Consider the following 22,502-nt stretch of genomic DNA (forward strand, 5'->3'; position numbering starts at 1 on the left):
TAGGTCTAAATATAGATTAAGTCGGGTAAAGGTAAAATCAGTCATACAGGCAGTATGCCTGAGAACTCAGGTAGTAGGTCTAAAAGCCCCACGTTGAGCCTAAAGTGAGGCGCTTGTGTTAGTTAGAAAGTCAAAAAATTTGAAGTGCCTGAGACCACTACTTTTTGAGTAATCTCAAAAAAAGGTCAGAGGCTGGTTCCAAGGGCTTCCCCCCTACCCAGTCGGAATAGGGTTGATATATTATTAAACTTAGTTTCATAGTTTAACAATTTAAAAATTCCTTAGTTTCATAACTTCAAAGTTCATAGTTTCGTAGTTTCATAGTTCACAGTTCACAGTTTCATAGTTTCATAGTTTCAAATTTTTATAGTTTCATTGTTTCATAATTTCATAGTTGTACGGTTTTATAGTTTCATAGTTTCATAGTTTCATAATTTGATAAATTACTTTTTATTTCCAATGCTGAGTTCCTAGCAATTACGCATCAAATCCCGTTTAAAATTATTGAATATGATAACAAGACAACATTGACTTTAAATAAGAATCATATGGGAATTAAACTGGTTTCTTCAGAAATATTTCGTAACATGAAATCTTTAATTTATCTAGTTCTAAACTAAAAGTTTATCTGAAAGATTGAACCAGCATAAAAGTTTTGTAAACTTGTGAAGCTTACCCAGTTTAGAATCTAAGATTGTAGGAAGGAGGGAAGAGGGTAGATTATAATACACCAGTTTTGTAAAGATGCACTTCCTCTCAACACTACCAATTCTAGGTCAGTGCATTTTTGCGTAATTTATCCATATCATTTAGCATTCGCGTCATGTTTCAGACAATTTTTATAATTGTTCAATGCAATTTAGCATTTACGTCAATATATTATATAAGTCATTTTTTCGTCATGTTTTCAGACAATTTATATAAGTGAAGCAGTGTTCAATGCAATTTAGCATTTAAGTCAACATATTATATAAGTAATTTTGCGTAAAGTTTTAAAACAATTGATATAATTGAAACAGTGTTTAATACAATTTACCATTTGCGTCAATTTCTATAGATCTATACATATATAAACATATATGTGTATCTATATATAGTTGTAATCTCTGTTTGTCTCTTTGTATGTTTGTCCGATCATAACTTAGGAACTCCCGGATCTATTTACCTCAAACTTTAAATAGGGGAATCATTATGAAAACCAGTTTTGGAACCCGGGTTTCATGGATGGGTTTAAGCAGTTTTGTGGATATCAATATTATGTTACTTATTTCTTCATATTCTCCATTTTTTCGAATCTTTTAAATCAAAATCTACACAAATGTTAAGACCCCAAAAGGAAACTCAAAAGTTTCGTTCAACGATACTCTTTTAAATTTTGAGCTCTTACAAAGCTACTTACCAATTATACACCGTAGGAACGTCTCATATAGGTTTCAAAATGATTTCTAAAAATTTATCTACAATACTGCACTCTCAGTTCAACTACCATATCTAGCCAGACATTCCCTTTTAAAGCGTTGTTTTACCAAAAAAATGAATTATTCATGTATCCATCTTTCAAGATTAATTATTTTCAATTGTGATTTTACTTCTAGGTAGTGTACTGCTGTGCAGTACACTTGGTATTTATGTTATCGAGGGGGAAGATGAAGAAAGCAGTACAGTACAACAGAATAAACATGATACAAAGCAAAGGTAAAAACTACATATTATTCTTTATGTTTATGTTTCGACATTTGTCATTAATTATTCTTGCTTTATCACATTTTCTGCAATCATTAATAGAACTTCACCAGAACAATATTCTCTAAAGCCAAGAAATATATAGACCAGGAATCGCCATATCTCATGCGTCAAATCCGTGTACTGCAGTGGGAGGAGATCAAAACAAAGAATTCAGGGGCAACGCATCAATTTGATATTTTAACTTGTTTTTTGTTGGACTGTAGTATCACATCAGAGCTTTAGTCTTTTCCCTTTTGTTCAGCGTGCTCTAACTATAATGTTTAGTTCAGCGTGCTATAACTATAACGTTTACATTCGTAAGGTTGGGTCGAGGTACACATGGTGGATTTCCTTGTGGAGCTTGCACTGTTCTAGGTATTTCATATTTTAGAAATAACTAGCTTAAGTCCCCGGCGTTGCCCGTAAAAAAAAAATATAAAAAATCGAATTTTAAAGAAAAAATTTGAGTGGAACCTCACATGACCTCAGGGGACAGGGAATTTTTATGGGTAATCCAAATTTCCTCCAACAAAATTCGAATTCATTAAATTTTGAAAATCCACGAAATTTGTTTTTGAATCCCGCGAACTTCATTTTGTTATTGTCTTAAAATGTATACAAAGAGAAAATATTTAGAATTGAAATATGAGATGGGCCCGTAGCTCCCTAAAAGCCTAGTCTTCTTATATAATAAAGCTTTTCGCTTGTATATATATATATCTATATAATATATATAGTATATATATACTATATATAGACATAAATATATTTAAAGAATCAACTTCAAATTAAAACATTTTAGCTCAGAATCTCACTACATATACATAATGTTTCATATATATATTTATATGTAAGCTATAGCTGGCCAGACGGCTTAACTGCTGCGGACCAAATGGGCTGACATTTTTTAGGGAACCCAAGGATATGCGGGGGGTAAGATAGGCTAAGCATTCGAATTTTTTTATTGAAATTATTTTCTTCCAAAAAAAATGTTATTTAATGGGCAGTGCCGAACACGTCATACATATAATTCTAAGTAATATTGAGTGTAAGAATAACTTCAAATAGAATTCTTAGATTTGTAAAAGTTAAATTCCAAATCCAAGAAATTTCTCTTTTAAGTATTTTTAAATTAAATTCTTAAAACTAATTCTCTAATTTTCCTTGTTTAAGTCGGATTAGGGGAACAGTTGGCTGACATTAATAATGAGGTAAGAGAAGGATAAAAAGAGAAGAAAATATTGAAACGATTAAGGAAATAGACAATTTTTGTGTTGGGAATCTCCGGATCAAGAATTGATCCTCGTCATGTGCAGATCAACAGATTAATATTTTATTCCCCCTGGAAATGCTTGTACACTGCGTGAATAATTTTATTTGAGGAATAGAACATTTATCCTCAAATTCAAAATTGTCCAAATTGGATATCAAAAGATCACGAGATTAAGAGATCAAGAGATCAAGAGATCAAGAGATCAAGAGATCAAGAGATCAAGAGATCAAGAGATCAAGAGATCAAGAGATCAAGAATTACCGATACTCCTCACAAAATGTCCAACCTCATAAAAAGGGTTTGTTCATACAGGGTGTACATATAGGGTGTACATACAGGGTGTACATACAGGGTGTACATATAGGGTGTACATACAGGGTGTACATACAGGGTGTACATACAGGGTGTACATACAGGGTGTATATACAGGGTGTACATACAGGGTGTACATACAGGGTGTACATACAGGGTGATATAATTTCATGAATTTAATAATAATGTGTTTTTAATTTTAAGCAGAATTTACTAATAACATTTTTCGAAAAATCAAAACTTGGCATCGCAAATGGCTATTTGTGGCCAAAACACTGGTTATACAAGTAATTTTAAAATTTTTCAAAATATGTCGAAGGCTATCAACAGCCTAATTTAACGCAGCAAACGGTTTGTAAAAATATTAAAAAAGTAATTCAAGTAAAGTAAAAATAATTAAAGTGGAAAAATTAGGGAAATCACAAAATCAGCTGTTTTCCCTAGTTTTTCAGCTCAATTTTGGCTATTTTTCATTATTATGTAAAACGGTTTTTTCAGTCGAATAAGGCTTGGAAAGACGGATCTTTTGATGTCCATGTCGACATATTTTGAGAAGAAAAAAAACACTCTTATTTTTTATCACAAAAGACTACTTGCGATGGTCCATTTTGATTTTAGCGAAAAATGCCTCTTTTAAACGTTTCTTAGAATTAAAACATACATTAGTATTTTTACTTGAAATTGATTCCTCCCAAATTTGTGAAAAATCTTTCACCCTTACTATATATAGGCATGTCCGATTAAAAACATACATTTAAAACCTGTCAAATAAAGAATAAAGGAGATATCGTTATTTTTCTTTAAAAATTGATTGTTTTTAAATGTGTTTTCTCTGTAATAGTGACGTCTTCTGCAGCTTGCGCGGAGAAACAATGCAGGAAATTGTCATAATTATTCAGTATTCACGCTAGAAAAACGCTTGCAAGGTATCGGCACTTCAGAAATTGCAATGTGCAAAATTAAGATTTAGATGATAGTTTTGCCTACTCCCCCCCCCCTCCCCCTCGTGAGATGAGGGAGGGAACCCCCGGACACCATGAGCCTCTCAGATTTGCTAGGCAGACCGAGCCTCTGCCCTGCAGTAAGAGCCTCCGCTATGCAGTAAACGAGACTCCGCTATAACTCTTGGTTTTTAAATTGTTTTCACTTTATTCAACATTTTTTCACTCAAGAATTTAACTTAAGGTTAATGTTGTTTATCAATATGTAACTTGTATTGACTCCAAAAGTGGTTTATAAGATTTATGTTTAGAATAAAACATTTCTTACGCAGTAAGGAGGCGTTTTTGGAAATTCGTATCTGAATTGAAATTTGTTTATTTTGTTTTAATCTTTGATTTAAGAAATATCTTTTTTTGGGAAAATTTTTCGATTCAGATTTTCATTCAATGTCAAATTTTTTAATATCTAATCGAATAAATTTCAAAAAAAGGTATCGCTAAAAACAAAAGTTATAAAATATCAAATAAAATTACTTTCAGAATTTTTCAACTAACCGTTTTCCTTTTTGCGCAAAAAATGTTTCAAGTTTTATAAACCACTGTACTAGTTATAATCAGGTATTATGTATAATAATTGTGTAATACTTCTGATCTTTGTTAAACTTTTTATGCCACTATTTAAAAAAAAATATAAAAAATTCTTTAATTTATGTAACAACCAAAAGCTTTGGGGAAACAATACTGTAAAGCGGAGGCTGGTTTATTGTATAGCGGAGGCTCTTACTGCATGGCGGAGGCTCGGTCGGCTCAGCAAATCTGGAGGGCTTATGTCTGCAAAGCGGAGGCTTATGGCGTCCGGGGGTTCCCTCCCTCTTGAGATAAATAAATATTAGATATACATTACTTTAGACGCTTGCACAAGGCCTGGAAAGCTTATGCAGGGAAAAAACAAAAATTGAAAATGTTTAATTGCTATTTACAAAAGAGATACTTTAGGAAAGTTTTTAACAAAATATGAAAACATTTAGGATTTACCTCATACCCGTTTTTTAATCAAAAATTTAAGTCGGCCATTTTGTTTTGACATGTGTACAGTCGTCTTCCTGATCCGTTGTCGGTGGATTGTTCAAATGTCGTCTTTACCCTGGGCCCTGCTGTACTAGACTATCTCTCCAACTCCTCAACACCTGATACACTATGCTACAGGCACTTTTTATATCTTTTATTTTTATTAATTTGTTTTATATTTGATGAAGATTAATATTTTTCCTGAAAAACGAAATTAATCAAATCCAAGATATGTCAAGAATGTCAAACTTCCCATTAGAGAAATTTTCTCCGACGCTATAATTAAAAAGTAAAATATCATTAATATTTTTAGATTTATTAAAGGGACTGAACCATTAGTTTGAAAATGTGTTGCAAAAACAAATAGGGAAGAAGATAAGACAGAAATACAATAAGACATATCTCGAGCAAAAGAAAGCTACATGTGATTGGTGTTTGGCGCTCATTTTGGCCTGAATTTTAAACTTTCAACGTCATCAAACTTGTCAAAAAATCACACTTTTTTGTTAAAAAAATTGAATTTTGCCACAAACTCAAATTTTATAATCCCTACATTTGTGCAACCTGATGGTGTAAATCTTTGATATTTCAAACTTAGATTGATCTAATAGAATTCATAGTTTAAGATTATTTTTACATTATGTGATATAATTATTAATAAATTTAGCTTCGAACGACCTTTCCCCACGGCCTTCATTCCTCTTGCTTCTAAAAAACATAAGTTTTAAATTTGTCTTTGAATAATAATATTATTAACTGCAGTATTGGGCTCTGTAACAAGGAACCTGGGCAATGTAATCTTTTTCCAAAAGGTAAAAATATTGTATTTTGATCAAAGTATATAACAGTGATAACCAGTGGAATTGAAAGTGGACTTTAGACTCTTAAGTTATATTGTTCATGATGAACTCGAGGTACAGCTATTATGCAGTGTAAACAGGCCCATTTCATTAAATAAGTGCATGATTTAATAACTTGTTATTTGCTTTGTAACAACATCAAATGCACTTCAGTATTACTTTTATGTCGTCTTCCTATTCTACAGTTTTCTGGTTATCACTTTATTACTATGCTTTATCAAAGGGTGTTCTGCACCCATCTTCGTTTTTAAATTTTAATTGTTGCTCCAAACTTTGAACTTTTAAATTCTGATCATCCATAAACCTATCCTGGGGTCATGTCAGGTCCGACAATCGGTTCAGCTGATTTGACGTTTGTTGGATAGAAACAATCAAACAGACAAGCAAAGTAATATATTTAGATTCCTCTCATAATTTTGATTAATGCTATTTCTTATTATTATTTTTGGCTAAACTTGCCTGTGTTTTAATCTTTTCTTTTTTAATGCAGGAAAGCAAGCCAGCCAAGCCAAATCAAAAATCCGAAAGCTCTCAGAAATAGAGAATAGTTATCTTTCAGGCAACATTCAATTACATTACTTTTTTGTTTATACCCCTCCCAACAAGAATTTAAGAATTTACAATTTTGCTCTTTTAAAGCTTTAAATACTTTATTTATTCCAGTTTTAATCCTGCACTATCATTTTTAAACAATAGTACAATGCACAAGAAAAACCTCAATTGTGTAGTTTACAGACCCATTCGGGCATTTGCGTTATATGACAACATCAAATACACATCAGATGTCGCCTTCTTATTCCACATTTGTATGGCTGATTTAGGAATATTTAGCTGGTAAAATGAATGTTTTGAATATTAGAAATGATTGTAAAAGTGTTCCCTTGGCTCTGTTATATACCTGGAGTACGTCAGCTCTGTGAAGCACTAGAGAGGGTAAACTACATCTATTTTCACAGGATGGAAAAATTTTCGTTTGGTTTGGAATCATAAGTGAAGAAACTACATTATTTTATCATCAAGGAGGTGAAGCCGACCCGTTTCGCATCTTAATATGATAAACACATGATTGGCATGACATCCCATCACGTTTTTCTGTTCTTTCGATTTGGTGTTCGATCTACTTAACTTTATTTATCTATGTTCGGCGTAAATCAAGGTTCTTTATTAAGGTTGGTTACTCTGCATGTGCTCCAATGAACGTAAAATGTCGTCTTCTTAGCATAGATAGATATAGAACCCGCATATGACGTCACTGATTATACAGGCAAGCATGAAGTCAAAAATCTATTTATCTATGCTAAGGAGACGACATGTTCCGTACATTGGAGCACATCCAGAGTAACAAACCTTATTAAAGAGATTTGTAAAGTACACTGCACTATAAACAAATTAAATCGGACATTTTGTTTTTAATTTTAAAGGGGAATAATAGGAATATCTCACAAATATTTATGAAAACATAACTCAGTGTTCAGAAAATAGGAATATCTCACAAATATTTAGGAAAACATAACTCAGTGTTCAGAAAATAGGAATATCTCACAAATATCTAGGAAAACATAACTCAGTGCTTAGAAAATAGGAATATCTCACAAATATTTAGGAAAACATAACTCAGTGTTTAGAAAATAGGAATATCTCACAAATATCTAGGAACTCAGTGTTCAGAAAATAGGAATATCTCACAAATATCTAGGAACTCAGTGTTCAGAAAATAGGAATATCTCACAAATATTTATGAAAACATAACTCAGTGTTCAGTAAGATTGCGGGCCACAATTTCGGAATGCTTTTACATAAAGGGATTGTCGTTGTAATTTTAATTAACCCTGTATTTATAGAAGGTCATACCCGAATCACAACGATACTTTCTTCAAATCTTCATCTGTTCAATAGTTCAGAAGTTATTATCGTGTTTCTAGCTTGAAAAGTGTTTAAGTTTAACAATATTCTCCAATGCCTCTGTAGCATTAACTCTTAATCATTCGTAGCTTTTAAAGGTACTGCTGTGAATCACACGTGCAACTATATAAATCACTGGAAATTATTGTACAATCCTTTTAATATCGTGATTGCGTTAATTATTGCCCCCCCCCCCCCTAGCTGTGTTTATGTTGTAGACCTTTGAGCAGTTGGAACCTGGTCTAGATATTGATGGGGATGGATTTAGTCCAGCAGAAACGTTTAGAGGTTAGTTACACTATGGAGAGAATTTATATTCTCTATGTTACAGGATATTTATGGAGAGGGTTTATATTCTCTATGTTACAGGGTCTTTATGGCAAGGATTATATTCTCTATGTTACAGGGTTTCTATGGAGAGTATTATATTCTCAATGTTGCATGTGTTTCTATGGCAAGGAATTATATTCTCTATGTTACAGGGTCTCTATTGCAAGGATTATATTCTCTATGTTACGGGGTCTCTATTTGGAGAGTATTTATATTTTCTATGTTACATGGTTTCTATGGCAAGGATTATATTCTCTATGTTACAAGGTCTCTATAGAGAGTATTTATATTCTCTATGTTACATGGGTTTTTATGGCAAGGAATTATATTCTCTATGGCAAGGATTATATTCTCTATGTTACAGGGTCTCTATTGCAAGGATTATATTCTCTATGTTACAGGGTTTCTATGGCAAGGAATTGTATTCTCTATGTTACAGGGTCTCTATTGCAAGGATTATATTCTCTATGTTACAGGGTCTCTATTGCAAGGATTATATTCTCTATGTTACAGGGTTTCTATTGCAAGGATTATATTCTCTATGTTACAGGGTCTTTATGGCAAGGATTATATTCTATATGTTACAGGGTCTCTATTGCAAGGATTATATTCTCTATGTTACAGGGTCTCTATTGCAAGGATTGTATTATCTATGTTACAGGGTCTCTATGGCGAGGATTATATTCTCTATGTTACAGGGTCTCTATGGCGAGGATTATATTCTCTATGTTACAGGGTTTCTATTGCAAGGAATTATATTCTCTATGTTACGGGGTCTCTATGGCGAGGATTATATTCTCTATGTTACAGGGTCTCTATTGCAAGGATTATATTCTCTATGTTACAGGGTCTCTATGGCGAGGATTATATTCTCTATGTTACAGGGTCTCTATGGCGAGGACGAGATTGTCACGATGGGAACTCAAATATTCATCCTGGGCGTAGACCTTCCAACGGAGACAGGTAAACTATACTTTTGTAGAAATATCTTCTATAGAATGCCCTTATTTGTCAAGAATAAAATCACCCTTAGCATGGCTTTCGGTGTAAACTGCGGTGACCGAAGGAATGAAAGTGAAAAGTTAAATTTTTTCACGATAAGTGTTCCCTATTATACCCTGCTACTCTTTACTGCCCTTTACTGCCCTGCAATACCCTATACTACCCTATACTACCCAATACTTTCTTGTACTACCCGTTAATACCCTATACTACGCTATACTGCCATATACTCCTATGAACTGCCATAAACTGCTCTCTGCAGTCAAATACTGCCCTGTACTGCCCTATAATGCCCTGTACTGCCTTATACTGCCCTCTATTGCCCAATATTTCAGGCATATAGATTCTAACTGTAACGGTATCTACGGTGTGAATCCTATCTCAGGACGAAGCTGGGAGGAGGAGCTGTGTTCAGGATCAGGAGAGAAGGGGATTATATATATTGGTTAGTAAGGATTCAAACTAGATAAACATAAATCCCTGGACCAACATGGATCCCTGTAACCAGGGAAACTAAACCAACATGGATCCCTGTAACCAAGGAAACTAGACCAACATGGATCCCAGGAACCAGGGAAACTAAACCAACATGGATCCCTGTAACCAAGGAAACTAGACCAACATGGATCCCTGGAACCAGGAAAACTAGACTATCATGGATCCCTTTAACCAAGGAAACTTGTATAACATGGATCCCAGGGAAACTAGACCAATATGGATCCCTGGAACCAGGGAAACTAGACCAATATGGATCCCTGGAACCAGGAAACTAGACCAACATGGATCCCTGAAACCAGGGAAACTAGATCAACATGGTTCCCTGGAACCAGGGAAACTAGACCAACATGAATCCCTAAAACCAGGGAAACTAGACCAAGATGGATCCCTGGAACCAGGGAAACTAGACCAAGATGGATCCCTGGAACAAGGGAAACTAGACCAACATGGATTCCTGGAACCAGGGAAACTAGACCAACATGAATCCCTGGAACCAGGGAAACTAGATCAACATGGTTCCCTGGAACCAGGGAAACTAGACCAACATGGATCCCTGGAACAAGGGAAACAAGACCAACATGGATCCCTGGAACAAGGGAAACTAGACCAACATAGATCCTTGTAACCAAGGAAACTAGACCGACATAGATCCTTGTAACCAAGGAAACTAGACCGACATAGATCCTTGTAACCAGGGAAACTAGACCAACATAGATCCCTGGAACCAGGGAAACTAGACCAACATAGATCCTTGTAACCAGGGAAACTAGACCAACATAGATCCTTGTAACCAGGGAAACTAGACCAACATAGATCCCAGGAACAAAGGAAACTAGACCAACATGGATCCCTGGAACGAGGGAAACTAGACCAACATAGATCCCTGGAACCAGGGAAACTAGACCAACATAGATCCCTGGAACCAGGAAAACTAGACCAACATGGATCCCTGGAACCAGGGAAACTAGACCAACATAGATCCTTGTAACCAGGGAAACTAGACCAACATAGATCCTTGTAACCAGGGAAAGGATGATAATATAATTTAACAGTCTTCTAAAGTAATCAAAAATATGTTTTTTTATATTTGATGAGAAAAAAAATTGTTTAAAAATAAGCTTAAAAACAAACGTAATTATTTTAAAATATAATTAAAAATTCAGAAACTTAAGTTTTTATTTAAACACGTAGATACTAGATAAACATAAAAATACGCTTAAAATTAAATCTATTTTATTATCAGGTGATTCAGTCGGGGCCCATTTTCATATTCCGGCTCAGGTCATATATATAGTGTCATCTACATCATATACATAGTATCATCTATACAATAAAGCTATATTTGCTCATATATATATTTATATTTATGTATATGTATGTATGTATATATGTTAGCTATAGCTTGCGTCTGAAAGTTCTAAAAATAAAGCCAAACTGCAAAAACGTGCCAAAACCAAGTAATCTTGGGAAACCAGCTTTGCCTGTAGATATAAACTATTTTTAAACCAAGTAAAGAACAATCCCCAGATTTTAACGAATTCCGGGTTCCCAAAAAAAATTCAAACAAATTCATAAAGAAATTTAGTGATTGCCCAAACTCAAATTTCTTAATCTTCGCAACCTGATAGTGTAAATCTTTTACTTCGTAAACTTACGACTATTTGATTAAACAGAATTTATTGAGTTGTAAAGATCTAGAGATTGTGTCAAAGACTCAATTCCTTAATCCTAAACATCCTGTACAATAAATATATTCTCATATTGATGTTCTCTAGTGGTTTTCTCCAGTGGATATCGGAGGCCAGATATTCACTAATTTAACGGAGGTTATCACAAACGAAGGAGATTGGCCTCATCTAGGGTTTGCTACAGGGTTCAGGTATATCTTATAAATTATACCTTAATAAAGGGACTGTTGTCGAATAATTAGGGTTTGCTACAGGGTTCAGGTACATCTTATAAATTATACCTTAATAAAGGGACTGTTGTCGAATAATTAGGGTTTGCTACAGGGTTCAGGTACATCTTATAAATTATACCTTAATAAAGGGACTGTTGTCGAATAATTACAATTACCTCTATATTTCTACAGTGGCATGTTTGATTCTCACAAGTGTTCTCCGAAAACCTTTGTCCCGTCAAGAATTAGAATGAGATATTAAGACAAAAAAGTGGCGTTTTGGATTAGACACTTTAAATCACAATTTACACATCTTCTTCTAAACAGAGATGTTCTCAATTTGTATTTAACAATCTATCCCGTTTCAAATATCTTAACAACAAAAACTGAAGCGCTCCAATTCAGGATAAATTACGCTTACTTAAACAATTGGCTCCAAAAAAAGGTTTCCAGCGAAAAAAACTTTCGCGAAAATGCGAAATTTTGCACAGTTTTTTGGCGAAATTTTTTTGTTCGAGAATAAGATTATAATTTTCGCTTTTTTTTCAACGAACGAAATGCGAAAAATGAGAAATTTTCGCGAAACGATTTCCCCATTTGACTGGAAACCATACTCTCAAACTGTCCATATTCAAGAACTGTAAAATGTGTTCTGGAAAATAAAACTTTAATTTTACATTTAATGCTTAGGAATTCATCAATGCCGGATTTGATACACGGGAAAGTAGATTCCATTTATCTGCGGTGAGTTGAAATTAATTTAAAACCTTCATCGAAACTTTTCAATGTTTTATTTTTGAATTGAGGCTTCGGGAACGGAATCTGTGCAATCACCGAGATTATCAGAATCTTGCAAGGTAAGATATTCAGTTCTTCAAACTTAAAGGGAGTGTTCGCGAAAAATTAAAGGAGGTATCGGTTATCGTCGTTTTGAATTCGACATCGATTGCTACTAATTTTACTTCTATCTGTTGACGTATTTTCAAATGACTCTCCATTTATGGGGTGGCATGTCGATTCACAATTCGGTACCCTTCAAACCTTTATCTCAATTCTGACAATCATCATTTATGAATCTGCAAAAAAACAGTTTAAAATTAGTTGATACAGTGATAGCCGGAAAAAGTCTGGAATAGGAAGCCGACTTTTAGGATTAAGTTATGACTTTAAATAGTCCAGAGATGGAATTTAAAGAATTTGAGCCGCGGTTTAAATCTGCCAAAACCCGTTTTAAATTAAGCGCCGGCGTAAATCTTGAAACATTTGATACAATTTTAAGTGGAACCAACCATATTTAAGCCGCGGTTTAAATTTAAACCGCCGCTCAAATTCTTTAAATTCGGCCAATGTTTACATGAGGCACAGGGATTGTACAGTGAAATTAGACCCATTTCAGCTAATAATTTATAAACTCTTTTTGCTTTGAAACAGCATTAAATGCACTTCAGAATATGGTGGTAGGCGATAATGCCAGTAGACGACTTTTTAATTTAAGTTTTTATTGTTAACAAGCTTTTTTCAATTTACAAGTAAAAAAGAGAAGCTTTTTAAATTGACAGCTCCTTTTTGTTTGCTTATTTTTTGTGTATCAAAATTTAAATCGAAAGTTGTCTTATGTATATTGATATAATAGCCTACCACCGTAACTCATCTTGGAAATTTGTATAGGAAAGTATTTACTCCCATGCTCCCTAAAACATTTTTTTTTCAAAGGGAGGGGTCGAAGGGGGGGGGGATGTATTAAGATTAGCCAAGCTAATTTTGTCAGTATGAAATGTGTTGCTACTTCATATATAATATTTAAATTTGGCTTGTCTGTCTGTTTGCTTGTTTTTTTGTATCCAATAAACGTCAAAACGGCTGAACCGATCGGGCCCAATGTGCAGGACCTCACGTGACCCCAGGGAAGGTTTATGAATGATCAAAATTTTAAAAATTAGTGTTTAAAAGTTTTTTATTTTTGTAAAATTTTATAAAATCTTGAAAATCCGCGAATTTATTTTTAAAATCCGCAAACTTTTTTTCTTCTTTGCTTTAAAATGTACACAAAGAGAACATCTTTACAATTTAAATGTAAGATGGGTGAGAAGCGCCATAAAAGTCTAGAATATATATAATTGTAAATGTAAATGTAAATCCTGTTCATGTTTCACAGCCACTTAAAAACTGTTAGTGTTGTTTCTCGTTTTGGTTCGATTTTTAAACTTTTAATAAAACTTTCAACATTTCAAAACTGTCTTTTGTTTATCATTCCTTTTAAAAAAACGTTGAACTTTCTTTGTAAACGTCTTTTTGAAAGACTGAACTTAATGCACGTTAATAACTTTATGTGATTAATTTAATTTATATTTAAGAAACGGAGCAAATTCTACCGATACACTGTTCTATATACAAGCTCTCAATCAGTCCAGACGGTAAGTTTAGTTAATCAGTCTAGCATTTATAGGCATCCTTAATCAGTCCAGACGGTAAGTTTCGTTAATCAGTCTAGCATTTATAGGTATCCTTAATCAGTCCAGACGGTAAGTTTCGTTAATCATTCTAGCATGTATAGGTATCCTTAATCAGTTTTGTCGGTTAGTTTCGTTAATCAGTCTAGCATTTATAGGTATCCTTAATCAGTCCAGACGGTAAGTTTCGTTAATCAGTCTAGCATTTATAGGTATCCTTAATCAGACCAGACGGTAAGTTTCGTTAATCATTCTAGCATGTATAGGTATCCTTAATCAGTTTTGTCGGTTAGTTTCGTTAATCAGTCTAGCATGTATAGGTATCCTTAATCAGTCCAGACTGTAAGTTTCGTCAATCAGTCCAGCATTTATAGGTATCCTTAATCAGTTTCGACGGTAAGTTTCGTTAATCAGTCTAGCAGATATAGGTATCCAATCAGTCTAGATACTAAATTTCGTTGATCAGTCTAGATGTTAGGTATCAGTAATCAGTCCAATTGGCAAGTTTCGTTTATCAGTCCATAGTTTAGGTATCCTTAATAGGTCCATGGATCCAGAAGGTAAAATTTGTTAATCAGTCTAGATGTTAGGTATCAGTGATCAGTCTAGATGTTAGGTATCAGTGATCAGTCTAGACGGTAAATTTCGTTAATCAGTCCAGACTTTAGACGATATATATTGGAATAAGTCCCATCAGTAGCCCGAGTAGGTATCGCTAATCAGTCTGAATAGTTACTCCTGCCGTAAATCCGTGCTTGGTCTTAAATTACAATTTTAGCTATTTTTCCTAATAAAAGTAAGACCCACTCAACTTAGAACCTCAAAACCAAGCGACATTACCGTGGTTATCCCGAATTTCTCAACAAAAAATATAAGGAGTTCCTGAACAATGATCGTGCATACAAACAGAGATTACAATTTTACATACATATATTTGAATGGGTGTTCAGATGTTTCAATCAAGAATTTTAGAAGGCGAAAAAACTATTTATCTAAATATTTCAGGGATCTGCCGGCTATAGTGTTTTATGCTCTAATTGGTAACGATGTTTGCACCGAGAAACCAGACCCTGATATGTAAGTTCAATTTTCATCAACTGTTAATTTTTCTTCATTTCCTTTATATCAAATTGGTTTTTATTTAGAATGACAACCCCGCAGATGTTTCAAGAAAATACTTTAAAAGTTCTTCAAATTCTGGAAAAACAATTAGCACCGGGTAATTTGTTTGTTTTATTGTTTTATCTTTAATCATAACACAAACATGATTTTTATCCAACAAATTATTTAAGATAACAAATTATATAGTTAAATCTGTTTTCACGAAATAATGTAATTCATGTTATTTAGGTTAAGGTTCAATTAAGTTTTATTTATATTTAAGAAAATTATTTAAGTCTGGTTGGCTTACAAAAGTTTAATATGTTTCAAGGAGCCATGTTTTTATGGTTAACTTACAAAAGTTGAATCTGTTTAAGGAAGCCATGTTGTTCTGGTTGGTTTAAAAAATAAATCTGTTTCAGGAAACCATATTGCTTTTTAGGCTCGTTTTACATGAGTTGAATTTGATTAAAGAAGTCACATATTTCTGATTGATTTACATAAGTTGATTATGTTAATGGAGGCCATTTTGATCTGGTTGGTTTACAGATGCTGAATCTGCTTCAGGGAGCCATGTTTGTTCTAGTTGGTTTACATAATTTTAATCTGTTTCAGGAAGCAATGTCGTCCTGGTTGGTTTACATAAGTTGATACTTTTACAGGAAGATATATTTTTCTATAGTTGGTTTACATAAGTTGATATTTTCTTAGGAAGCCATGTTGTTCTTTATTGGTTTACAGAAGTTGAATATTTTTCAAAGAGCCATGTTGTTCAAGTTGGTTTACATAAGTTGTATCTGTTTCAGGAAGCCACCTTGTTCTAGTTGGGCTTATAGATGCTGCTTTCCTTTATGATGCAATGGCGGAGCGCTTTCATCCCCTTGGAGCATACAATAAAAATATTAAATACAAGGTAAAAACATGTTGTCTCAAATTTGATTTTGTTAGTATTCTATTTTTGCTCACATCTTACGTTTACATGTTTTCAATCACAGCCCTATTTCTGACACGCTATTGAGAAAAAAATCAAATTTCTCCGGAGCTTCAAGATGTATCAGTGACTTTGCGTAAAGGAATTGAGTCTTTGCCACAAACTCTGCTTTTCTAAACCTTATTTCTTTGGATTCCAATGTCATAGACCTTAGATAATTCAAACTATGAATTCTGTTAGATCAAATAATGTAAGTTTGAAATATCAAAGAGTTACGACATTGGGTTCCAAAGATTTAGGGATTATAAATTCAGAGTTTGTGGCAAAGACTCAGTTCCTTTGACTTTTTCCTTACATATTAAGATTAAAGTGTTTTGTACTCTATAGGACATGTATGCCTGGTTCAACTGTATGCAGATTGGACCATGTGCAGGCTGGATGAACTGGAACAGTACATTGAGGTAAATAGTAGTTAAATAACCACATGAAAACTTTATAGAGATTATTTAGCTCTTTTGGAGAATATGAATTTTCAGCCTTGGAAAGAAATAAAAAAGTCCTGAAATGAAAAATGTTTGCTTTCTCCAAAAACGTACAGTTTTCTCCGTCAATATTTATAAAAACGTACAGTTTTCTCAATCAATATTTATAAAAACGTAAAGTTTTCTCCGTCAATATTTATAAAAACGTACAGTTTTATCCATCAATATTTATAAAAACGTACAGTCTTCTCCATCAATATTTATAGAAACGTACAGTTTTATCCATTAATATTTTTAAAAACGTACAGTTTTCTCCATCAATATTTATAAAAACGCAAATAACTGCGCGCCTCATTTACCAACACATTTTTGGAACTCTGAACTTTTGAAAGATCTCCTAGTTATCAAATTGACATTTTGATCAAATGCACATTACTAAAAATCATATGCACTTCTTCAGATATGGAATAACCTGCCACTTGATTTAAAAAGAGTGCCTATTGCCAGGCATATTTCAAAATTGGTTATTACAAAGAGCAACAAACCAATTTGCTATTTTTGATGATGAAAAACTATAAATAAGTTTCTCAACTTAAAAACTGAAAATTTGTTTGAAATGGCAAATATTCTCTTTTAAAGGCTTTAAATTTTGATATTACTGATATTTATGTTAAAAGTATTTTTGAAAAATAAATATTACAATTGTTTTGAATTGAAAAGTAAATTCTAAAATATAAATAAAAAACCATATTCTATTTCAGATCCATTACTTCCAAGAGGTCAAGAGAGCTCAGGGATATATGACAAGAATTCAATATTATTGTTTTTATAAATACAACAGAGTACACAGATAGGACATCAGACTTTATATCTGATTTTCTGCAGCTTCTTTAAAAAAACTTCCCGATTTACAACGTTAACATTGACATCTAAAAGCACTAAGTGAATAATCTGCATTATCTGCATTATCTTTATAATCTGTATCATCTGTATAATCTTTGTAATCTGTTTTATCTGTATTATCTGTATTATATGTACAATCTGTATAATCTGTATAATCTGTATTATCTGCATCATCTGTATAATCTGTATAATCTGTATAATCTGTATAATCTGTATAATCTGTATAATCCATGTGTTATCTGTATAATCTGTATAATCTGTATAATCTGTGTTATCTGTATAACCTGTATAATATGTGTAATCTCTATGATCTGTATAATCTTTATTATCTGTAAAATCTGTATTATCTGTATTATCTGTATAATCTGTGTAATCTGTGTTATCTGTATAATCTGTATAATCTGTGTAATCTCTATGATCTGTATTATCTTTATTATCTGTATAATCTGTACAATATGTATCATCTGTATCATCTGTATCATCTGTATCATCTGTATAATCTGTATAATCTGTATAATCTGTATAATCTGTATAATTTGGATAATCTGTATAATCTGTATAATCTGTATAATCTGTATAATCTATATAATTGTATCATCTGCATCATCTGTATCATCTGTATCATCTGTATCATATGTATCATCTGTATAATCTGTATAATCTGTATAATCTGTATAGTCTGTATAATCTGTATAATCTATATAATCTGTATAATCTGTATAATCTGTGTATTCTCTATGATCTGTATTATCTTTATTATCTGTATAATCTGTATAATTTGTATAATCTGTATAATCTGTATAATCTGTATGATCTTATATAATCTGTGTTATCTGTATATCTGTACAATCTGTACAATATGTGTTATCTGTTTAATCTGAATAATCTGTGTAACCTGTATAATTTGTTTTATCTGTATAATCTGTATAATCTGTATCATCTGTATCATCTGTGAAGAAACTTGCTCATTATATTACCTACAGTGATGTTCTACGCCAGATTGCTGAAAAACAGAAGTTTTTTAACTTTGACATCACGTTTATTGATAATCCCTTCCAAACAGGTAAAATAATGTTAATTGATAATTCTTTTCAAACAGGTAAAATAATGTGCATTGATAATCCCTTCCAAACAGGTTAAATAATAATTATTGATAATCCCTTCCAAACAGGTTTAATAATAATTATTGATAATCCCTTTCAAACAGGTAAAATAATGTTTATTGATAATCCCTTTCAAACAGGTAATATAATGTTTATTAATAATCCCTTTCAAACAGGTAATATAATGTTTATTAATAATTCCTTTCAAACAGGTAAAATAATGTTTATTGATAATCCCTTTCAAACAGGTAAAATAATGTTTATTGATAATCCATTTCAAACAGGTAAAGTAATGTTTATGGATACTCCCTTTCAAACAGGTAATATAATGTTTATTAATAATAATTTTCAAACAGGTAAAATAATGTTTATTGATAATCCCTTCCAAACAGGTAAAATAATGCTTATTGATAATCTAATGTTTATTGATAATCCCTTCCAAACAGGTAAACTAATGTTTATTGATAATCCCTTTAAAACAGGTAAAATAATGTTTATTGATAATCCCTTTTAAACAGGTAAAATAATGTTTATGGATAATCCCTTTCAAACAGGTAAAATAATGCTTATTGATAATCCCTTTCAAACAGGTAAAATAATGTGTATTGATAATCCCTTTTAAACAGGTAAAATAATGTTTATTGATAATCCCTTTCAAACAGGTAAAATAATGTTTATTACTTCATCATCTTCATAAAAAGATTTTAATAAAAAGAATTCTCTAAACTACTTGCTTTAAAAACCCAAAAAAAAATTCTGTCGAAGATTTCAATATTGAGAAAGGTATTGCATAAACCTGTGCTGTTTCAAAGTTTATCATGGGGCGTTAAATTAATTTTTCAAACGACTATAGATTGTGTCAGTTTAATTTGTAAACATTTTAAGAACTTTCTCAGGCTTAATTAAAAAGATTACACAGGATCTTTTGAATTTTCTAAAAAGATGTAAAGGTAATATAAGTCTCAAGTTACCCTCCATGAATAACTGGCAATACCTGATTCACAACGGTACCCTTAAAAGCTTTGTCTGATCAAGTATGAAATAAATATTAATGTTTATAGTTTTTAAAACTGAATATTTTCAATTGTGGTTCCTCTACAAAAGTGGCTTGTGCATTTCTTCTGCAGGAAAGCATATAAGAATTTTTAGAATCAAACCGATCTAAACCTAGAAAAAGTACAATATCTTCCACATTATTGATCAAATAAAGGTTTCAAGGGTACCGTTGTGAACCGGACAAGGCCGTCACTTGAAATAACGCGTATTGTCCCTTTAATATGTTCAGTGATAAATAGTTGGATATCTGGAGGAGGAGAAGTGTATCAGTTAGTTGAACCAGTAGACAGTCTGCATCCAACTCAGGACAACTTTATTAGAATAAAATATTCTCTTAACTTATTACTCAGATTTCTCGTAATACTAAAATCTGATTAATTGTTTTTAATTAAATTTTTCCCTCTTTTATTGAAGAATTTAATATCTCCTTATTGCGCGGAAACCCAGAGCTAGATGAGCTGCGGGGTCACAACAACGTCTGGGGGAGAAATAAAAAAAAAAACTTGGATATACTTCCCTGAATCTCATAAAAAGAATTTAAGAAAATTTCAAAAACATTAAAAAAATCAGGAATTATTTGTTCTTGCAAGAAAGGAATTGAGTCTTTGTCACAAACTCTGATTTTCTAATACCTGTATCTTTGCAATCCAATTTCGTAGAAGTTAAATATTTCAAACTATGAATTCTATTAGATCAAATAGCCTGAGTTTGAAATATCAAGGGTTTCCACCATTAGGTTGCCAAGATAAAAGGATTGAAAAATTTGAGTTTGTGGCAAAAACTCAATTCTTTTAGAGAATAATAATTTAGAGAACCAAAAAATTGTATTAGAAATGAAAAACGTTTTCTCACCTCTTTATTCATAAATAGAAGATTAATGAAAAATGTTTTCATTTACCAACTTTGTATAAAATACAGTAACAATCTTTTTTAGGCTAATTAACTTGAGAATAAAGCCATTAAACAAACAACTTGAGAAAATTAAACTAATTAAACTAATTAAACTATTTTCTAATAAATCTTCAAATTGTACACAGGCCGCACAGACTTTAATTGCGGAGCAGGTTCATATTTTTAGTATTTCATATTTTGTTTTGTATTTGTTGATCTTATTATTTATGAATGTCTAGTGTCCATGCTTTATATGAATTGGGATTAGAAAGAAAAGATTGATCCCTCCGGTTTTATGTTTAAACACATGTAAGAAAAGTATCTACTTTTTTTAGATCATTCATAAAGTTTTCTTTTAATTGTGGTTGAATCCCTTAATCTTCTTTACAATAAACATTGTGAAATAAACTAAAAACTTTGAGGAAACACCTGGAACCTGTAAATGAAAATATATTATCTTTGAGGTGGTGGTAAACTTGTGAATCCACTTGTAAATATTTTCAAAGGAACTGAGTTTTTCCAACAAACTCAAATAGTTAACTTTCTGTATCTTTACAACCTGATGGTTAAAACCTTTGATATTTCAAACTTAAATTATTTGATCTAACATAATTCAAAGTTTGAAATATCAAATATATACAATATTGGGTTGTAAAGATATAGGGATTAGAAAATCAGAGTTTGTGGCAAACACTCAATTCCTTTAGATAAGCGAAACAAATAATAGAGTTATAATTATAATTTAGGTATGGTCAGAACTTCTTGAAAAGGCTCCACATATCATTGGACCAGTAAATCCGGCAAATCAGCTGATTCAGAAGCTGTTTGGTGATCAAGGAGGACATTAATCAGCTGATTCTACAGCTGTTTGATGATCAAGGTGGACATTAATAAGCTGTTTGATAATCAAGGTGGACATTAATAAGCTGTTTGGTGATCAAGGTGGACATTAACCAATTGATGTAACAGCTGTTTGTTGATTAAGTTGCAGACATTATTCAGCTGATTCAGCAGCTGTTTGGTGATCCGGGTTTACCTTAATCAGCTGTTTGGTAATCATGGTGGACATTAATTAGCTGATTCATCAGCTGTTTGGTGATCAAGGTGGACATTAATCAGCTGTTTGGTGATCAAGGTTGACATTAATCAGCTGATTCAACAGCTGTTTGGTAATCATGGTAAACATTAATCAGCATATTTGTGATCAAGGTGGACATTACTCAGCTGTTTGGTGATCAAGATGGACATTAATCAGCTGATTCAACAGCTGTTTTGTGATCAAGGTGGTAGATCAGTTGTTTTGGTGATCAAAATGGACAAAAATCAGCAGCCGATTCTACATCTGAACATTAATCAGCTGATTCGCCAATTTATTTTCAATAAAAAAAGCGTAAGATGTCATATGACTCTGTTATTATTTATTTCTCTATTTATTAGAATAAATCTAAAAAATATTAAATTAAAAGTGTTTGTAAAGATTGCCTCGGCCCGCGACTAAACTCAAGGTTTGGTCGAGTTTACTATAATAAAAATAAGCAAAATGTGACGAGCAATTAATAGATCTTAATGTATTGTAAACTGAACCAGAGATTATAAAAATAGTTTTTTTTCTGCCTCATACGGTGATCGGCGTTTTTATCAATATAATGAAGACGACTTTTTAACTTAAGTTTTAATTAATTTAATTGTTCACACGCTTTTTTAGAATTACAAGTTTACAAACAATTAAAGAGAAGTTTTTTTTAATTGACAGCTCGTTGTTTCTATATTTTTA

General features: G+C 32.3%; 1 protein-coding gene across 2 annotated transcripts; it reads left to right on the forward strand.

Annotated features, from left to right (window-relative positions):
- The first annotated feature begins 614 nt into the window (after positions 1–614).
- LOC111702609 (acyloxyacyl hydrolase) lies at positions 615–22,274 on the forward strand. Of its 2 annotated transcripts, XM_023474356.1 has the most exons (26): positions 616–775; positions 1,596–1,695; positions 2,048–2,100; positions 2,899–2,936; positions 5,161–5,192; positions 5,347–5,457; positions 6,082–6,131; positions 6,670–6,738; positions 7,039–7,112; positions 8,300–8,369; positions 9,296–9,374; positions 9,749–9,858; positions 11,155–11,192; positions 11,687–11,790; positions 12,502–12,555; positions 12,618–12,668; positions 14,166–14,225; positions 15,267–15,338; positions 15,407–15,480; positions 16,169–16,275; positions 16,681–16,754; positions 17,537–17,569; positions 18,662–18,741; positions 20,067–20,143; positions 20,875–20,901; positions 21,475–22,274. In XM_023474356.1, the coding sequence occupies exons 1-26, from the start codon at positions 745–747 to the stop codon at positions 21,574–21,576; spliced, it is 1,770 nt and encodes a 589-aa protein (XP_023330124.1). In that variant the 5' UTR covers positions 616–744; the 3' UTR covers positions 21,577–22,274. The 2 variants fall into 2 exon arrangements, with proteins under 2 accessions (XP_023330125.1, XP_023330124.1); XM_023474357.1 differs by lacking the exons at positions 2,899–2,936; positions 5,161–5,192 and adding an exon at positions 4,152–4,188 and having other exon boundaries at positions 615–775.
- Positions 22,275–22,502: the final 228 nt, after the last annotated feature.

This window comes from Eurytemora carolleeae, unplaced genomic scaffold (genome assembly GCF_000591075.1).
Source record: "Eurytemora carolleeae unplaced genomic scaffold, Eaff_2.0 scaffold500, whole genome shotgun sequence".
NCBI lineage: Eukaryota > Metazoa > Arthropoda > Copepoda > Calanoida > Temoridae > Eurytemora > Eurytemora carolleeae.

Excerpts from the sequence above, each read along its gene's own strand:
- LOC111702609 (XM_023474356.1), top strand. The coding sequence starts at position 745 with ATGCACTTCCTCTCAACACTACCAATTCTAG. Across the intron at positions 5,458-6,081 it reads CCTGATACACTATGCTACAG|TATTGGGCTCTGTAACAAGG; the intron begins GCACTTTTTATA and ends TATTAACTGCAG. Across the intron at positions 16,755-17,536 it reads AACTGGAACAGTACATTGAG|ATCCATTACTTCCAAGAGGT; the intron begins GTAAATAGTAGT and ends ATTCTATTTCAG.